Source organism: Nyctibius grandis, chromosome 14 (assembly GCF_013368605.1).
Source record: "Nyctibius grandis isolate bNycGra1 chromosome 14, bNycGra1.pri, whole genome shotgun sequence".
Taxonomy (NCBI): domain Eukaryota; kingdom Metazoa; phylum Chordata; class Aves; order Nyctibiiformes; family Nyctibiidae; genus Nyctibius; species Nyctibius grandis.
This window is the reverse complement of record NC_090671.1, coordinates 15998755-16019368: the sequence shown is the minus strand read 5'-3', so window position 1 is coordinate 16019368 and position 20614 is coordinate 15998755. Positions and strand designations below refer to the sequence as shown.

Here is a 20614-nt window from a genome sequence, read left to right as displayed (position 1 = left end):
AAGTATTACATATTTAAAAGAAATCTCTACAAAATGCTATGTGGCTAGTAAATTACTTCTTTGAGATTTTAGTCTTTAGTTTTAAAAGGTTGTTATGATTTCATATATTCTGTATATAATTCATTCTGTTAGCCAGTGCTAACAAGACACTTCAAAAAATATTTTTGGCTCTGTGCCTTTCTAACAGGTTCATCATTGCAGAGACTCTTGAAACAGAACCCAGTGTGATAGCCGTGTCCATCACTGAAAATACAGCCCATTGATTCTGAGCTCAATCATCAATTAACTGTGTCTATCAGAGGGCCAGAGACACTGCTAAATTTTGCCCCTTCCCTCTAAATCACATAAGCATCGTTTTCTACACTTCACGGAGAACACTCATACTCAAACCACTTTTTCTTCCTCCCCTGTACAAAAAAAAAAAAGGGTACTCAGCACAGGGTAGATAACTGCAGCAATTAACGACGGTCTTTTCATACATAAAAATGCATAGACAAAGGATACCTCCTATATTTGCCAAATTTTACGCATACCAGATTCCCACATCTGAAACCAACTGGTTTAAAACACTTCCATTACAACTGCATAGACTTCTCACATTTGGGAGCAGCTTACAGAACTGCTACTCTAAACTCATCATTGTACATCAAAAAATAGTTTAAAAAAATAGAACAAAGCCATCAACCCTTGTATATTTTGCAAATCTGTAGGTAATTTTCATATGCTATCAAAAGCTTATCATTTATGAAAAAATTTTGAGTTTAATGAAGTCCATAGCACTTAGCAGTGGATAGCGATAGAGGATGCAGTCCTTTGTAGAGCAGTAACAAATTTTGAACAGATAAATTTTAACTAGGGAAGGCTTATTAGACAATTATTGAATCATGAAAGTTTGTAATCTACTGTATACTCTTCTGGATCTCAGGGTAAATATAACCATATGACAAGTCATATGTTTTATACAAGAAGGGAAAGAAACAGTCCTACATACTGTAGGTCTTTGAAAACTTCTGCCTCTGCACCCAGCTCTGACAACCATCCAGAAAAGGAGCTGCTCTCAGTGCTCACAGCTAGGACCAAATTTCCATAGTAAGATAGAGTGAAGTATCTTAAAAAGCAGCAAGGCCAATAGAAATAAAATCCTAATCATTGAATGCCATGTGCTTTTAGATTTCTTTCTCCTTTAACAAACAAACAGAAAAACAAGTAGGGGCTATATTTTCAGGCCTTCCCTAGCCACTTTTCTATCCTAAAAGTGAAAGAGAGGTTTCTCAATCACATGATTCTATGAGCAGAGGTGGGGGGCAGGGAGGGGGGGTGGTGTGGAATCACAGTATTTAGAATAAAAATTACAGGAAATCAAAATACCAAGGTGCTCAGTAAATTGGTTTACACTTTTCCCTCTCAGTTACCTGTGAGGGTTGCTAGGTAGTCACAAACATATCTATTAATATATTGGTGATATGTTTCTCTTAGCAAAAAAAAAAAAAAGCCAATGTAGGGTCCAGAATTTACCACTGAATCCCAAGTTCCCTGCTCACTCAGACTTTTACCCTCTGTCTTTTTTGTGATCAAAAAACAGCCTTCTTTCCAGACCCTTCATTATCTGTTTTCAAACCAGTGACATTTGCCCCGTTTCTCCTTTTGCTTCTATAATTTATACCAGCGTACTAGAAAACAGAAATTGTTGCACAGGGATAACAGCAAACCTTCAGTATTCTCTAATTTCATCAAATGTTGCTCAAACAGAAGGAGTGCTACATATCCTTCAGTCACTACTTTTGGTAATTTAAGTATTTTGAATCTTCAGTAGTGCATGACAGGGGAGGGATATTGTTCCTTGGGGGAGGTGTGCTCTGGCATTACACAGAACTGGTACTTTAAAAATTGGTACAATGTTACTATTCCACCTAACCCAATATTCTTCTCACCCTGATCTAAGCAATGACATTATGGTAACTACTTTAACAGTCATCTCTGGCCTTTTTTTTTTTTTTTAACTTTTTCTTTGTCTTTTCTTCCAAAGACACAAAGGCAACCAGAAACTTGTTTCAGAGGTTCCAGTTGTATCTGAACAAGAAACAATGAAATTCCAGAGGAGTTTTTAATGAAATATAGAAAAAAGCACAGCAGAGGATTAAATCGTCCACAGCAACAAAGATAGACTTTCCAAACACAAACAATGGTTTTATATAGTATGCTATCATTTGATTTCTGCTTCAATATAATGAGTGTTGAATTGTATGGGAAATGCTAACCAACTTCCTGGGATTGTATCATGGCAGGCTCAGCCTACTGTCTATCATGAGCAAAGGATAATGCTTCTGAAAGCATCAGTCTGAAAGTTAAGGGCATTAGTTTCTTCTAACACCCACATCTCTGCCAGTAGAACCAGAGTTCTGACAAAATCAAGAGAGTTCATGATTTTTCTGCACTTTTCTTCTTTTACTTGAAAGCTGGTAAAGTGAAAAGAATCCTAGCCGACTATGGTAGCCATTATCAGAGAAACATTTGCCTTCTCTGGGGCCATGTAAGGCTAATTTAGATAGATGTGAAAGTGGATGCACAGTCAGATGGACTACTGGCAAGTCAGGTTGAATTTTCAGAGTGTTGGGGTTTTTTTAGTAAGGAGGGAGAGATATTGAAGTTATTTAAAGGTTGCATTCTTACATTTTGGCAAGTATGAATACAGATGCAAAGTGGCATTTTTGTTTCAGTTCTGACCTAATTTTAAAAGGATACAATTTGAGGGGAGGGAAGGGAAGTACTCAGAGAATTAAACCTTTCCTTCCAGGTTAATTTATAATGATTTTTTTAAAAATCCACCTTTATTCAACTGTCCAATTAGAGTCCATCTTCAAAGCAAAAGATCTGTTACCTGCATTGGAAATGTTTTGCAAAACTCGCAATATTTTCCTTGAATAACTGCAACATGCATACTGTTTCTTTTTTAATATCTAGCTGTATTACAGTGTGTTTCATGATCTTCATTAAAAAGTGATTTCTGAACTACTACCCTGTACAGAATCCTTTTACCAAAAAAAAAAAATCACCATGTGCTTTTGCCTACATCCCAAAGGGTTTCTGAAATCAGTTCTGTATTGTGCAACTCTTTTTGATAGTGAAAGAATTACTAACTTTTGCAGGTCGTTTGGTCTGCTTTTCTAAGGTCTTTAATCCATAAACTACTGGAAAATCATGGCGATTTCAAAAAGCAAGGACAAACTATGTACCAAATGTACAGGAAAACTAAATGAGTGAAACAGTACAGATGTTACATTATAATGGGAACAAGACAAATTGAGAGAAATGCCTCAGACCATGTATTATGAAGTATAAAATTATTCATTACTTATTAGCTGCCATTGCTGTTGCCATTGTTGTTCCTTGTAAACAGAGACCACAAATCACAAGCAGAAAATTACAAAATGAGAATGAGTGATCTTGAATATAGTAAGTTGAAATACAAACTATTCTGTACAACAGAAAGAAAAAATCTTGTAAAAAAAAAAGAACGTTGAAAGAAGACTGGGGAATGATCATTGGCAACAAACTGGCTATCCATTGCCAGTGTGCTACAGTTAAAAAAAAAAGTGCAACTGATGTATACACACATATCAACTAGGTGTGCAACTGATTAGTGAAGAAAGTGGGCAGCAGAATGAACAAAAGTGATTTTGCCTAGGAGTGCTGGAAGACCGAACTGGCGTTTTGGAGATACGTAAGGTTGATTTTGTGAACTTCATTATCAATAGGGTTAAAAATTTGTAAGCCTTCTCTGTTCCAGTGTCCTTAAGGAACAGAATGCCAGATAAAATGGAATCGAAATTGGGTGAATGGGTAACACAGTGGGGTCCCAGTCCTTGGAGAGGAGAATTTTGAAGGTCATTAAATCACAAAGTAGTAATGTCTCATATGCTGTTAGACAGCGTGTAGCACAAGGAAGTGCTGCATGCACACACAATGACTTGTAAAGGAATGCTAGCAGCACTTGATGTCAGTAGCTCAGACTGGGATGGGAATATACAGAATGAATTAGAACTCCATTCCTGAAAAATTTGTGTGTTAATCTGAGAACACAGTCAGTTTCTACAAATTAGAATTATTTGGCTTAGCCTGTCGTAAACAAAGCAGTGGTAAAAACAAACACCCATGACCACCACAAGCTGTTACTTCTGTTCAGTCTTGGTAACTCTCCCATCATGGCGTTCTCTGTTTCCCTAGTTTATACACACACACGCGTGCACATGCGTGAACACACAAACATACACACATACTCAGCGGCAACAAAATCATGTCTGCTCGCAGCGCTTTTGTGCAACCAAAGTTCAGGATCCGGAACTTTGTGAATTTGTGAGCCAAATAACTGAATATACTTATATGTGTTAGGAGGAACTAAATATTTCCACATTTACCATTTAAAAAAAAAAAAAAAGCATAACGCCAAGCTAACAGAACACTGCGATTGTTTTTCAATATTTCATCATCTTAAAAATTCTACATTCACTAGGAATTCAGCTCAAAGAAATAAGAATGTGGCACATTATTATGCTGTGATATTAAAATACACATGTAAAGCCATGCTAGTATGTAATCCTTTTTCTGCTTTTTATACATATTGCAATGGCCAAAAGAAATTTAAGCATGTTTTTTCACCTCAAAATCAACCTTACAGCTTTATACGATGGGAGGTTTCTGCATGCTAGAAGTGAGACGTACCATAGTGCGTATTGATAGAATAGTTAAAGCCTACGAACTATTTTGTTGCTTCCTCTTTCAGAGTAGCAAAATTGCTCTCTCCCTTTTAGAAGTTTGAAGGTACCACCCCATTACATAGCAATGGTGTAAAGATGCTACAAGGACAAGAATGTTTGCCCTTCTTCTTGACAAAGCAAGTGTAACTTTCTGTATGTTTTTTGCTGTTGGTGTTTTTTTTTTTCCTGTTGTTTTTTTAGCAAAGCAGCACTGCCATTACTAAAACGTCTCGCAGGTCAGCTAATGAGCCTTTGTAGAAGTTTAGAAAATAGCTTTATAATGTACCACCTCGACATTTTTTTGTCCCTTGCTGTCTGCATGCAGATGGAAAAAAAAAAAGCAGCTATCTTTCTGCATGTGCCCTCACCATTCTCAGAAAGCGGCGCCGCTCTTTCCCGCTCGGTTCCGCGGCCTGTGGGCTGCCGAGTGTTGCTGTGTGCCTCTGCGTGTTCGGATCGCGGTGGGGGGTGTCCCCTCGGGTCCGCGCGGCTGTCCCAGTGTTTCGGGGTGTGCGCGCGTGTCCGTGTGTCCCTGCGTGTCCGTGTCGGTCCGCCAATGTCTCGTGTCTGTGTGTGCGTGGGCGCCCGCGTGTCTGTCCCTGCGTGTCCGCGCGCACCTGCCTCAGGCCGCGTGCCAGCGTCCGTGCCCGCGCCTCCGAGCCCGCGCGCGGTTCGCCCGCCCGGCCGCAGCTCCGCCCCTCGCCGGGACGCAGCCCACGCTGAGGGGGGAGAGCGGGGGGGCGCGTCTCCGCAGCCCGGCCCCGCGGCTGCCGGGGGCTGTGTTCGCCGCGGTTAGCCCGCCGCGCTCTGTGCACGGGCCGCACGGGGTCGGCTCCGCCGTCCCGCCGTGTCTGCTGGGCGGGCGGTGCCTTTTCGCAGCTTCAGAGCGACGCCCTAGATCGCCGCGCGCGGCCGTGTCCCTCAGAGAGGCGCTGCTCGGGCGCGGCCCTCTGGCGCGCGCACTTGCGGCCCCACCGCACCCGCACAGCGTGGCTGCGCGCAGGGGGAGCCGCGCGGGACTAGTACGAAGTTTGTAGCGATCTTTTCCTGTTCGCTCTCCCCCTCCTCCCCCCCCCCGCCCAAGGGATGAGGGACGTGCTGCACCTGCGCGCTCCCATCTGCGGGCAGGCAGCCCCTGAGGGACCCAGCCGGGCGGAGGGCGAGCGCGGGGCCGGGCAGCGGCCGGCCGCTGGTAGAGCCCTCGGCTAGGCCGCGGGGCTGACGGGCTCCTGCCCGGCCTCTCCCGCGGCCGCAGCGGGGACTGGGTGCGAGAGGGCAGAAGGGAGTGACGAGAGCGAGACATGGGTCACGGCTGGAGCGAGGGAGTGAGGTTCGGGGCGGGGGGGTTGCCGGCCCGCTGACGGCGGGGCGGCCCTGTCTGCGAGGAGGGCTCCGCGGAGCCCCTGTGCTGTCCCGGGGCGAGCACCGGCAGCCCAAACCTGTCGGTGTCAAACGTAAAAGCAGCAGTTTTGCGGTCCCGCGCTGCAGCAGGTTGGGATGTCGGTCTCTATCCTTTCCTGTCACATGGCTGGTAATAGGATCCCTCATCTGCCACTCGGCACCTCTCCGGGGCGCAGTTACAGGACTCACGCTGTAGGGCCTCCGCTTCCCGCACTTCGCGCTCTTCCCGGCCGTCCGCGACCACCTCTGCCCCCGGAGCGCCGGGGCTGCCGCCTGCGAGTGCGGTGCGGCCCGGCGACCGCTGCCCATGGAGCCCCCGGCCCTCGCCGCCGTCCTGGCCTTCTCGGGGCTGGCGCTGAGCTGCTGCCGCGAGCCCGCTTTCCCCGGTGAGTGACGCGTCGCGGGGAGGGGGCGCGTTTGGGGCTGCTCCCCGACCTGCTCGCAGGGCTGAGCGGCGAGGGAGCGGGGCAGCTCCCCCCCTAACTCCGCACCCGTGCCGCTGGCGCGCAGCCCCCGCGGAAGGGCTCTGCCGCCCGGCAACACCTCTTCGAGTCGCGACGACGTCCCTTCCTGCTCGCCAGGTCGGTGCATGGATCGGAGCTGCTCGTGCAAACATGCAGGGGGTCTTTTCGTGCGCAGTTTGCAGCCTGTGGGTATTTGAGGATCTCCCTGTGCTCGCTGAGCTAAGAGCTCGGAAAGCTGCATGAAAGCTTCCCTGTAAGAGGAAGAAGAGCAGTACGTTTCTCTATCAGAGTGGTTTGGCAGCTAGATCTGCAGAACAGAGGGTTCTGCAGGGAGAGGGGAGTGAGGGGCGTGGGTATACTTACTGGGAAATGAAGTAACGAGTGGCAACACGGCAGAATCGGGGCTGCAAAGCCGGAGCTTGGAGGGTGGCCACCTCAACTGTCTGCAGTGTGCTGCCCCAGCTCCCTTTCAAGCACGGACTCCTCTGAGCATTCAGGTTGTCATTCAGCTGAGGAATCTGGGAAGCCTGAAGCTTCACTACCTGTGAGTGTGATTTTTCACTTAAAATTTCTCTGCACCCTTTTGTCCTCATCTCAGTTGTTACTGATGATTTCAAGTACCACAGTTCTCCTCTGATAAACGTTGGCCCTGCTTCGCAAGATCTGAAGTGGTGTTACAGATGATCATGGTATCACAGCCATCACATGCATGGTCCTCCTGGATACATTTTGCGTATTCTAATCGTTGTTATTCTTTATAACATAGAATTTGCTCTACTTCCTTATGCCATGAACAGATATTTGCTCATCGAGTTTTCGTAGATGCACTTAATTAGATTTGGAAAATACTTACGTAGACTTTCTGAGGGGAAAAAAATCCTTTTACCAGAAAGAGAACTCGGAAGGTAAACTTTACAACTTCTCAGAAGTTACCTGAAGTGAGTAAAACATGAGAGTATTTTCAGATAAGTGTGTAGAGAGCTGCCTAGACAGGGACATATCTAGACCATGTCGAACAGTCTGTTCCTGGTACCATTAGGATGTGTTTGGGGCACACAGTAGGTAGTCCTTGGTTTGCTTAAGTTGAAGAATGCTGCCTTGTAAGGTTTCTGAGCAGAACCGTGGAGAGAACACTCCATATGTGACCGTGTCCCTCACAGGAGGTTGCATGACAGCAAGTGGGAGGATATATCCCAGTGTGAATGTTTGGTTCGTAGGCTATTGAGAGGATTCTGTCTGTTTACGCACCTGCACTTCCATCCTCTAGCCGACTTCTGACTGCATGCGCTGGCAAGCCACTAAAGGGGACAGAGATGCCTGAGCACAAGCAGCTGGGGCCGGGGGAGGAGGGAAGAATATATAATGCCTCTGAGTGAAGGGGTAGCAAAGGAGAATGGATCTAGAAAGCACTGCCACCTATGTGTCTTCTGCTAAAGGACCTGGAAACAGTGCAAATCTACACTTCAACAAGGACCTGTAATTTGTATGGCATGTACAAAATCTGTGGAGTTGCTAGTCTGCACAAACCGTATCTCAGGATCTCTTCTTGACCCTTAATCCCACAGGACCGAAATGAGATCAGCTGGGTCAGGTTGCACTTGAAGCTAGCAGAATTCTGAAATGACAAACATCAATATTTCTTTTGTAAGGCAGTTTGTCATATGGTATGTTTTTAATGCCTATTCCTTTTTTAACAAATGCATGTCTTAATAAGTTTATTGTAAAAATGCAGTCAAAATACAGACTGCGTCACTCTGTCATTTGCTAAGATAGGAGAGAAGCTTTAACTTCTCAAATTGCCTTATGAAAAATGACTGGAATTGTCAGAAATTAAGAGTGAATTAACAATTGTTTTTGGACATAGTACTGTGCTACTTTTCACAGAATGTTTCTGCTTCACTGTGTGGTGTCTAACAGTTTCTATTAATCCGAACACTGACATTTGCAGCATTCGAACTTCAGTCATACGACATTTCTCAAGTGAATCAGAAATAAGAGATGGGTGAATAGATTGCCTAACATTAAAGGACTGTCTAAATTTGGTGAGTTTTGTATTACAAGGCCAAAGAGATGGAAATGCCTTTGGCAAATGTTAGTCTCAGTGAACAAATGTTATTTTATATACTCAGTGCAATAAGTTCTCACTTCTAGTTTCTGTATTTATAGTGTTCATTTAATTTCCCCATCAGAAATGTATATGATTATCAATCTCTTTTTCCTTTCTCTGTTGTCTTTCCATTTAATGATACTGGGTCACCGTGTCCTTCGTTTTCTTCCCAGATGAATCTTTCCTTTGAGCTGCTGTTTCAGCCTTCTCTCACAAACGTTGTATCTCTTGTCATCTTTTTCTGCCTATGTCTTGCTGATTCAGAGAAGCAGTTCTACTTGATATGCCTTAAGCAATCCTCATGGAAATACTCGAAAAAGCATTTCTAACCAGACAGATAGTTAAATGAAATAGTTAGTCAGACACTGCATCATATCATGCTTGGACATGCATAGAGCATAACTCAAAATCGAGAGTTATGTGAATGGATTTAGGCAGGATGGAGCCAAAGAAGTGGGAGGGAGGCAGGGATAACATGCTGCCAGCTGCAAAATTTGCATTCTTTGTCATATCACACCATAATGGTTGTGCAGTTGACTACTCCCTCCATCCACACAGTGGCTATGGCCTATCCTGATAAAATTTCCACAGGGATTCAGTTTGCCACACTTGACAATGGAACAACAGTTTTAAAACGTCACAAAGAAAGAAAACAAATGGGTGTATAAAGGAACAGAAATTCTTGTGGGGCCACATCATGCATTCTTACTTCCAGTGATAATCACAAGACAAGCAAGCGTGTTTGCATCTTGCGGCTGAGGACCAGCCAGCAGCTGCAAAGCTGTGGCTAATATAGCATGTTTGTATTGTATGAATAAAAAGAAGAAAGGTACAAAATACATACTTTTAAGCATTAGAAATAATGGTAACTGCTCTCATGCTCATATCCTAATTTGCCTGCTTCCAACATATTCCAGAAAAGGTCTGGCCAGTCAGATAGCATTTACCTTTTTTTTTCTTTTTAAACAAAAAAGGAAAAGTGATGAAAAAGTGATCATATTGAAGGTTAGTTATCAAAGTTTCCCAAGAATAGCAAGTTCACCTATGTAAAAACACACACTGCCAGGCAGCACAAGTGTGGAACTCCACACGTCTGTACGTTCCCAGGAATGTACATACAGGACAGACAGATGCTTAAGTCAGGTGAGTATTCACTGTAACTACTCTCTGGTTTGAACCAACGCTAAATAAGACTCTAGTTCTGACCAGTAAAAATGATTGCATTTGAGGACTTGAAAAAAATCATATGTGTATGTCTGTGTGTGTGTTTGTGTGGATATGTTGAATGAGAAAGAGATGATTTTTAAACTACATGCAGCGTGCCCCCATACTGCAAAGGAAAAATGATCAGCTAACCAAGTGCCCTCATAGTATCACATCAGAATTTAACTAGCTGATTTACCAAATGGGGAGTTATTTTCTAGCAATTTTGAAAATTGGAATTTTAAACAAAGATCATTCTTTCCTGAGTTTTTTTCCTTTAGTTCGTATCAACTGTTGTGTTGTGGGTTTTTTTTACTGTTATGGTATAGGCACCCAAGCCCGATAGTTCTGATAAGGACTTTTGTTATATTAGTATTAATTGCAATAGTAAAATAATGAAATGTGAAAATACCACACGAATTTTTCACTTGGGTAGGTCTAAAACAGCCTTATACTCCCAAAAGCATTTATTTTGCGTCATAACATAATATGGAATGAGGTAATTTTTTTTCTGACCAATCATATGACAGTATGCAAATGAACTTTTGGTTCAATCGATAAAACTGCATCTTCAAAGAAAACCATTGCACCGCTAAAAATATTTTTAATAATGACCACAGAAGCCATATTTGTCTCTTTGATCTCCTGAAGCTTCTTCTGGTTTTAATCAGTGTTCCCACATGAAGAACTGCGGCAACCTATGGTAATAGAATCCCTATTCGCATCCATAGGGAAACAAAAATGTTCTCATCTGAAGAAGGTAATTTGGTGTTCTGCCCCTTCCATCCGTGGGCCCCTGCCTCTGTTACTGCTGGGGTATCTTGGCATCAGTTAAGTGGTTTCTGTCCTTTCCTCTGTGCATTACTCTCTCATTGAAGTGTTTCTGCTGTCTAATTATACCCTTTCAATCAAATTAGAGACTGCAGCATCTGGTTAGTGCCTGTAACTGTTGCCATCTGCACCTAGATACAGTGCTTTCATTTAAGGAGGAGTGCTTAAATTGTGATCTCTAGCAAGAACTAGGAGAACAGTTTAGGTAGAATGGAGATGACTTAAAACTCCTCTTAGCACACTATGCAAGCACATGCATCAAGCAACTGACACCCAGTCATTATCGGACCTGGCACCTTTGGTTCCATATCCTTATATTCTGCTTAAGCACTTTTCTGACTCCTCTGAAAGGCTGTAAGAAAAACAAGTGAGAACTGAGCAGGCAGTTAGATCATGTGAATTCAAGGAACCTTTATTTCTTGCTCCAGCCTTACAGGACATTTAATCTTCCAGCTATCACACCACTGAAATGAAACCCAAGATTTATATAGCAGCCACTTTCATTTACCTTTCATTAATCTGCAGATTTTTAAAAGAAGACCTTGCTTCTTGTTTGGCAGTAGCTGGTAGGATAATTTCTGGCCTGGGTAGGTTAGTTTCTGGTTGATAATTGTTGTCAACTTTTAATCTCTCTGGCCACTAGTCAGCACTCCAAGTAGCTTCCAGAACTTAAAGCAAACAAATAAAGCAAGTAAATTTATTTTTGTCAGTGAAATAGTAATAAGTGTGTAATTCTGAATTTTCAGTCTCGAAAGCTATGTACATGCCCCAAACTTAGAAGAGTACTCTAAGAAGTCATTTAAACCTGAAACCTCCATCTCTTCAGTCTGTAATGTCACTAAATATATGTCTTTGATAAAATATGGACTTTGAAGAATGCTCAGAAGATTTATAAGATTTCCCACTTGTCAGCCAGAAAAGGAGTGTTTGAGAAGTAGATAACTGTTTTCTTTGCTTTTCATCTCATTTGTACAGAAAAGATAGACGAAATTAAAATGTTTGTATTATTTCTGTCTGTGGTAATGTGGCACGAAATGAGAGTTTCTCGGGTAACTGGGCCTCTTGCCATTAAGGACTTCAGAGATTAAAACTGATATTTGGAACTCCACCTTAGAAAATCATTGGAAGCCAATACAGACTCTGAAATGTCAGTGTTTTATCATCAGTGCTTCATTCAGTTAAAAAAATCAGTCTCATATTCTGCACTACCTTAATTTTTCAAATGATCCTAAAGTGGCGCCCATGTGGAGTGCAGGCAGCCATACAGTCTCAAAGTAACAAAGGCATAAATGATCATTGTAAGGTCCCTACATCGAAGAAGAAACCGAGACAGATGGAAAAAATTTCTACTACAGCTGCTGTTTGATCTTCCAAATGTTGATCTGTCTCTAATAAAACTAATTGTGAACCTGTATCACACACTGAGTATTCACTCGTAGTGGACAATCATCCTCAGGCTTATTTTCTGTTTTTTCTTTCTAGTAGTTGCCACTCAATATGTGCTTCTCTCGTCTTAGTATTCTTTAAAAAAAAAATAGTTCTTTTTCTGTCAACAATGGCACCTGATGTGTTGAAAACAAAACAGCCCTGACAACACATTGCTGCCCATGTTTTCTCAGTAAAGCTCATAAGCATTATCCTGAACAGGACCTGTTGGAACCTACCAGCTTTTCGTGACTAGAACCACTGCAATGGTTCTCTCTCTGATTAATTCTGCTTGCAGACATCCTCATGAAACAGTAGAAGGAGCAGGGTCATTAGGCAGTTAATAGAGTGAAATCATCACAGACATTTAATCACGAATTTGACACACGCCTCTACTTTAGACTACGTCTGAAACCCAGCTGACTAAGATCTTAGAAATATGGGGAGGTCAGAGACTTCAAGATTTGAACGGTCACAGCTTTCTCTGTGTACTGTCTAAAACCCTAGTGATTTAATACAGGTTTGTGGTTGACAGGATAGTTTGAACTGAGCCTTGGGTGCATGAACAGAAACCACGTGACAAATCTAGCAAGCACAGTGGCACTCTGATGCCTTCTAGGAAGCTGTCAGCTTTAGCCTCCACAAAGTGCGTGTTCTTCCCTTGCCGTCTTTGCCAGCCAGAGAGGACTTGGATACAGTGCAAGTTCTGTCATAGTATACCATAGTCTTACAAAATTTTAAGGAATACGGCTTGCTGTAATTCATAGAACTGGTATTAATTTCCGTGAGTCGCTGTTCTGATGTTAGTTGGATTCCAAGCGAAGGGCTTCATAGCCTAAAGTAACATGGAAGTACCAGCCAACATACATTTGGATCCAGTAGGTGCAAGAACAGTAAAGGAGAGGTGGTGGTTGTTGATCGGTTTGTTTTTTTTCCCCTCCCTTCTACGTGATCATAGTCTCCCAAAGAGAAATCAGGTAATTTGAGTAAGCCCAAGAGTTTTACCGATAGTGTTCAGTCCATTCTTTTCTGACTGTTTTATTTAGATGATCTCTTCTGAATTAGTTTTGTGCAGACAAATCTGGCTGACCTTTTTTAAGCTCACCTTTTCACAGCATTATTGCACCAGTAGTGCAAGACGAAAAGAAGGACGGAGCTTCTAACCTCCTCTTCTCCGTAATCTCTTAGGTCTTTTGTCTTTGAAGTGCAGCCTACAGAATTGAAATGGAGAGGACAGTGGTCTGTCTGCAGATGAAACATTCACTTTGCACCTTCAATACACTGGGAATATGAATTTCATAGTGAGATTACTAAGGTAGTGTCTTGGCTGTCATGCAACAAAATATGACGCAATCACTACGTGTGGTGTATAGAAGAATTCAACTCTTTACTGCCAAGATATTGAATATGCTGAGAAATCTGTATCCATGTTACTAGGAATTTTATAGAAAACTACAAAACATATCTCGGCAGATCCAAAGCTGATTGTTCAAGGTCAAAGGATGTAGGACTGAGGACCTGATTTTTAAGTGCCAATATTTACTTGAAAAGATTTCACTCCAATGCTGTGTCAAAATTATTACTAATCATTAACAAAATTAAAATTTCCTAGCAAATTCCCTATAACACAAAAAGGTATGCATTTAATTTGATAACAGCTGCTAAATTTCAGAACTTAAGTAAAAAGTAAAGTTTTCATTTCAGTTTTTCTGGGATAATCAATGATTTTACGTGGTATCTCACTGTCTCCCCCTTCCACATCTAGATGCTAACAAAGGCAGGTGAGCTTCACCACAGCTCAGCTGGCACATTTTTCCCAAATCTCTTAGTGCAAAAGAACACAGGAGGCATTGTCACAGCTACCTGTTGTCTTGGGAACAAAAAACTACAGCTAAGAGGAACGAAGAGAGCTCTGACTCTTCCTTTTGTGCAATGTCCTTAAAGTACTAGTGCAGTGAAGTTTGAAGAAAATCTATTAAAAAAAATCCCGCAAACCTGACATGAAAATGAAAGGCAGTTGCTACTGCAAGTTAAAGCATGGGCCAGTCTTAGCAGATCCTGCAATAGGCTGATGTTAACTTCAGTTTAGTCTGTGTGCCAGATTACATTCAGGTATTGTAGCATTCCTTGCATTTCTGAGTAGATGTTAGTACATATTGCTTCTCATTTAAAAGTGAGAAGCAAAAAAAAGTAATAGCACTAAGCTGAAGTAGACATCTTTTCTGGATGTGTTTATCACTTCTCACAACTGCTTCTTTATACTGTACATTATTTTGTTTATCCAGTTTGATTATGTTTTCCTCTCTTTTCTGCCAAATTTATCAGCTTATATTTTTCAGCTATGACATAGAAAATCTTTTACATTAACTGCAAAGCAAGAGAGGTATTGCAGAAACTTGCAACACTGTGGTGACTTTAAAGTCGTGGTTTTTCATATGTTTATGCAAATATCTGTGGTGGCCTGAATACTGGAAACTCAGATTTGCATTTTCAAGTAAATGTATATAGCTCACCTGCACGGCTAAGGCAGTCACGTAAATTACAGTAAGGAGGAGTATTGACTTGAAGCTTGTTTTTGTTAAAGTAGATAGCTTTCTGACCACAGATGATAGCAGTATATATTAATGGCTGTGCAGACAGCTCTTCTGTGTGCCTTCAGCAACAAAATTCCATTTGATAGAAATCCTAACTTGCCTAGGCATGAAAATGCGCAGTGAAGGCACAAAAACATCAGCTTTCATCTCCTGTGTAATAAAACTGTGAAATAATAACTATAATTGCACCATTCTGATATTTGTGGGCCCAGACTAAACTAATTTCAAAGGCATGGTTTTAATAATACATTTTTCTTTCTCCCACAGTATTTCTAAATACAAAAAAGGTGTACTGTTAATATCAGGATTAAGCTGGGGGTGTTGGGTTTTTTCCCTCATCCAACTGCAGCCATACAGGTCTGTCTAGCCTTGTTTTGTAAAGTACATCTCATGAGGGACATCTGAGATCAGCATGCTCCACTTCAGAGCACTCTCCCTTTCCCTCAGGGCACCAGAACATCTCTGCAGCTGTTACATGGTTTCTACAGAGAATGCAGATAAATTATATCTGCAGTTTCTACAGATAAAACAGAATGTTGCACAGCCTGCAATTAGTAGGAAACATTTGTGACTTTCCCCAGTAATGCTACTCAGTACAAAGAAATGTTTACAGCAGTGTAATGTAGCAGTTTTAATTCTGTGATGGAGTGTTGTATTTTAATACTATTTTAAAATAAACGCATGGATGGTAAATGTTACCAAGTATTAATTATGAACAGGATGGACTTATTTATGGTACACTAATTATAATGACTATTTCTGGAAGATGATAACAGAATCACAGAATGGTTGAGGTTGGAAGTGACGTCTGGAGGTCGTCTTGTCCAACCCCTCTGCTCAAGCACAGTCACCTAAAGCAGGTTGCCCACGACCATGTCCAGATGGCTTTTGAATATCTCCAAGGATGGAGATTGCACAACTTCTCTGGGCAAACTGTTCCTGTACTCTGTTACCCTCACAGTGCATAATTTAATCAAAAATGTTTTGCATTTTTAGTAAAGGTAAAATTGTTCATGCATATGAATATTTATTTGATCAGAAGATGTCATTAATAAGACACCGCAAAGCCAGGCAGCACGAGATTTGTAGTTCAGCTGAGAAAGGGTTGTTGTATTTAATGACTAGAGAAGTCATTCTCTGCTTTCATTGCTGACTTGCTGAGTATTAGGAACCTAGGAAAACAAACATGAATGGGAGAAAATATGAGCGAGGCAGAATACTGACCTGTAAATTTTAATCTGAAAGCATAAATGCTTTAGTAGCAAATCACAGTATCATGATTATACTCTACTGAAGGAGGAGGTCCCTTTCTAAGGCAATTCAGGCCAGAGAAAAAAAATGCCTAAGAATTTTTCTAAATCAGGATGTAAATGTTTGCAAGATCCATGCCTACAAAATCTTTCACTTTATAAAGTACAGATATTCACAACTTTAGTTAAACTGGCATGAGATTTTGGGTAGTGTGCTGATAAGTGGCAGACTGATAACATCATGCAAGCTAGAGCACAGGAAGTTCAACCTCAACATGAGGAAGAACTTCTTTACTGTAAGGGTTACAGAGCACTGTAACAGGCTCCCCAGAGAGGTTGTGGAGTCTCCTTCTCTGGAGACTTTCAAGACCCGTCTGGATGCGTTTCTGTGTAACCTGCCCCATATTGGTCCTGCTCTGGGAGGGGGGTTGGACTCGATGATCTCCAGAGGTCCCTTCCAACCCCTAACATTCTATGATTCTATGATCATCTAATTTCGTTTTTGGAAAATTAACAAGTTACAGATTCATTCTAATGAGTAAAACACAGGGAAAACAGTAAAAAATGTAGTATGCTTGTTCAGAAAATGGATGTTAATTGTATTAACCACTCTTCAGACCTAACTGTTTCATACATTGTTTAGTAAAGTAATGAAATCTTAATCTCTTCAATAGATGTTTGACTCTGAGAGAAAACTTAAATTCCAGACTGGATCTTTAGTTGCCTAAACAATGCAGGAAACATGTTAGTGAAAGGAAATATGGTCTCTTGAGGATGAGGTGTGGAGGGTGAGGGAAGAACAACCAAACACTAAACCTACATACATTCTTACTCTTTTTCCATTTTCATTTCTTCCCAGAATGTTATACAGCAAATGGGGCTGACTATCGTGGCACTCAGAACCAGACCTCCCAATATGCAGGGAAACCTTGTCTTTTTTGGAATGAGACCTTTGAACATCCTTATAATACTTTGAAATATCCCAATGGGGAGGGAGGGCTTGGAGAACATAACTACTGCAGGTAAGAAATATCTCATTGCTACTAACATTGCCTGTGTACACAAAATTAGGAAACTTCCTGTCATACAGTGAAGAATGTCAGGACCATGGATATCTATCAGGTTTTATCCTGTAATCAGTACCCTGGATCTACAAGCACCATTAGTAGAATAACTTTTTCAACCCAGCTCTTGCTCGAAGTCCATATCATGTATCCAATCTATAATTTGGCATGACAGAGAAAGACTAGAGATTACTTAAATGGAAAGGTGGAGATAATAAAAAAATTGATCCAACTACAGAAGCACTAGTTAATGTCTAGGAGTCTCTGGAACATTATGGTTTTTATCCTTACCCACAAGTCTAGTTCTGTTACATGCTCTGTTTCAGAGTTTTGCACTAATTAAAGTTATGTAGTCACTAAAAATTCTCAGTGAGCATCAGCTGTTCAGTGACTTAGAGTTGTTATTTGAATTCAGAAGCTCAACTGTGAGTGGTTACAATACCAGCTCAAACCATGTCAGATCCACTTTCATTTCCTTGCCTTCTAGAGAAGTCCTTTGTAACTATGGATAGAACTCAAAATGAAACTTAAATAAGACCTTCAAAATTTAGGAGCCAAATAAGAACCTAAGTTCGGAGATGTTTAGGCTCTGCAGGCTCTTTTCAACCTGCAACATTTAACTTCCTGATGCACCGCACTTCTGCCTTTGCAGGACTGACCAGCTAAGTTTTTATGCCCATTTTTACTTGCTATGGAAATAGGTGGGCAATAACCTGATAGATACATTCCTTAAACAATGATAATCATCAGCTCCTTTAGGATGCATATAAAGTTGAGTGGTGTCTCTAACTCATGGGACAGAGATGTTTAAACCAAAAGATTAAGAACTGAGTTGCCTGGGGCATAGCAAGAAAAGCTCTAATGTCTCCTTCATGAGAAGGTTCAAAACATACCTCAGTTCTCCTGGAACATGCCTTTACTTAGCAGGTTATAGGCTTTCCAGGGTAGAGCCTATACACTTGCCACCTTCATGTTCAAATCATTTCACTGTAAGCAATATAAATCAGGATAAATTAGGCAAAATTAATGTGCAGGAGTTCAGCACAATTGCTATGTCACGAGCATAGGGTCCTTGTTCTTCATCCAAGAACTTTTCCATATTTAATCAGAAATAGGCATTCAAGAAAATATGACAGAGCCAGAGCCAGCCAGTTAATGGAGAGTAAGTAAGAAAGCACAGAAAAGAGGTCTTGTGACATGCAGCGGACAGAGGAGCACATTGATGAAAGGAGTCAGTGGCATTTCCAGAGTATTTGATGACTCAGGAGGATATTTCTCATTGAAGAACACTGGTGAAGGACAGGGAAGAAAAATACTTACTCAGGATCTTTTCCAGTGGCTGCAGCAGTGCTTCAAAATAACACTGTTCAATGTATTGCACCAGTGGACTCTGTTTTCAGCCATAGAAGGAGAAGGCATTATTGCCAAGTTCTGAATTGACTCTCTTCTGAATCAGTTCAGCATCTTACAGATACAAAGAAAAATACATCACCTACAAGAGAAACTCCTTAGAAGTTGGACATTCTCTTTAGAAAATGGCCTGGAAACCAAATAAACCCATCCAGCTGTTTGGTATCAGATCAGCATGTGAGCACTGGAAGGACTGTCTTCCCATCAAAAACATTTCACACCAACTTCACAGTCTCCCTCAGCCCAACACCACCAAATGCATAACAATTCTCATGACATGTAGAAAGCTGTACCTCTCAGTATGCATACTAATATAGAACTATAAAAAGGCTAGTGGCCACTGAATTATCTCTGATATAAATAGCAGAATCAAGAATGTAATTTTGATTGTTGCTGTGTGGCAATATCTTAGATAGACTGTATCTGCTGGATCTTACTTTTGGCAGTCATCTCTGGCGAACACCTAGGTTAGTGCAAAGCAAAACATGTACAAGCTATGCAAGAATGTGCATAACAAACATGTTTATCCAGGTATTCAAGTAATCCTTACTAGAGTTTCACTTTACTTAGCTAATGAGAATTTGGTGATTTGGTGTTACAAGGAGCAAGAAGCCTATAATCTGGTATGTAAGCATGAGAAATTACTTGATTGCCTCAGTCTGCTAGGTGTTAGATTATCCTCTTTGAGATGGAGTTTGACTGGAAGGTTAGCTATTTCCTTCCTTATGCTATATCACTTGGCCCAGGAATATTCTCACAGGTGTATGGAATGATGATCCTAACTAATGGATGCTTTTTAACATCACATTCTGTTGGAAAAGAGCTTGGAAAGGCACTGTTTTAAGAGTGTCAGAGGATATCTTTAGCATGGAAATCTTGTTGAGGCCTTGTGAGTGAAGATACTGCTGTTTTTAGCTCTTTCTCTGCCATTCATTTGCTTGGTGACAATGGACAAGTTGATCTTCCGTTCTCTGAGGCAATATATATCTCACGAGGCTTTTTAAAGGCATAATACGTTGGTTTGAGGCTCAATTTTAGGGACATTTGAATAATCTAATTTTACACTTAAAGCATTAATCAGAAGCATGTTATCTCTCCATGGGTGGTTCTTACGTGGAATACTTTGTTTACTGTGAGACACCCTGTTAAGATGGAAATGCCTCATAATCATCCACTGAACCTCATTTTAGCCATAACAAAATTATGCAGACTGAAGTTCTTGGAGGTTTTGAAAGACGCTCAATTGTTTTCTAACTGCATGCACTTTTGAGGTTCAAGGCAAAGATTTCTAAAGACATTCATCACATTTCTCTGCAATTTCCTTGCATTTTAAGGCATTTATGTGTGGAGTGCCATTACCGTGATTCAACTACAGACACCTCATTTCTGTCATGTAGGTATAAACCCAGAATTTTCTGTAACTGGGAAAACAGAGAAAATTGTGTTGTTTCGAGTACAAGCTTTCCTTGATTTTAGTCTTCTACTTTCTTTAGCCACTGGAAGCTCTGCCATTACACCTAAATTCCCAGCACGCTAGTCTTAGGCTTTCCTTGTCCACTGCTTTTACTGGGTCTGTTTGAAAGACCAACTAGCAGCATTTTAGTCCACTAAATTGAATTCAACTCACCAATTGTCTTCAGCATTCTGCTAATCAACCAAAAAACATCCCCAGCAGTTCTAAAATTGTATCTCCCACAAAGAGTTGTTAATATGCCCAAATGACAACACACACAGCTGAACTGACACTTCAGTGTAGGAGGGTCTCATTAATAGAATTCGTGCCAAAGTACGTGATAAAAAGATTGCAGTTGGCCCTAGTTACAAGAGAAGGGCATATTTCAACCTGACTGTCCAAAATAACAATTTATTCCCTTAAACTGATCTTTTCAATGTGAATAGTTTTTCAAAGTGTACATAGAAAAAACTTTGAATAACTGCATGACTAATTAGGTATGCATTTGTAAATGATGCTACACAACAGCAAAGAATAATCATGGACACATAAGGAATTGTCTCATCCATCAATATATCAGATCACTGGAACAGATTTATTCAGCATTACTGAAGGGGAAGAAAAGACCTCAGTCTTTCCCAGAAGACTTTATTGGATA

At 41.2% G+C, this 20614-nt stretch overlaps 2 protein-coding genes across 3 annotated transcripts in view; both read left to right on the top strand.

The window, feature by feature from the left end:
- The window catches only part of SUSD2 (sushi domain containing 2), a 28745-nt gene extending 26637 nt beyond the window's left edge, over positions 1–2108 (top strand). Inside the window, exon 15 of the mRNA XM_068412659.1 lies at positions 2027–2108. Within this exon, the coding sequence (XP_068268760.1) occupies positions 2027–2108 (82 nt within the window). The remainder of the gene's footprint in view (positions 1–2026) is intronic.
- A 4064-nt stretch (positions 2109–6172) lies between these two features.
- Positions 6173–20614, top strand: part of KREMEN1 (kringle containing transmembrane protein 1) — a 33731-nt gene continuing 19289 nt past the window's right edge. Inside the window, exons 1-2 of one of the 2 annotated variants that reach the window (XM_068412195.1) lie at positions 6173–6541; positions 16889–17051. In XM_068412195.1, the coding sequence (XP_068268296.1) occupies positions 6463–6541; positions 16889–17051 (242 nt within the window). In that variant the 5' untranslated portion in view covers positions 6173–6462. The remainder of the gene's footprint in view (positions 6542–16888; positions 17052–20614) is intronic. The other variant, XM_068412194.1, reaches the window with a different exon arrangement.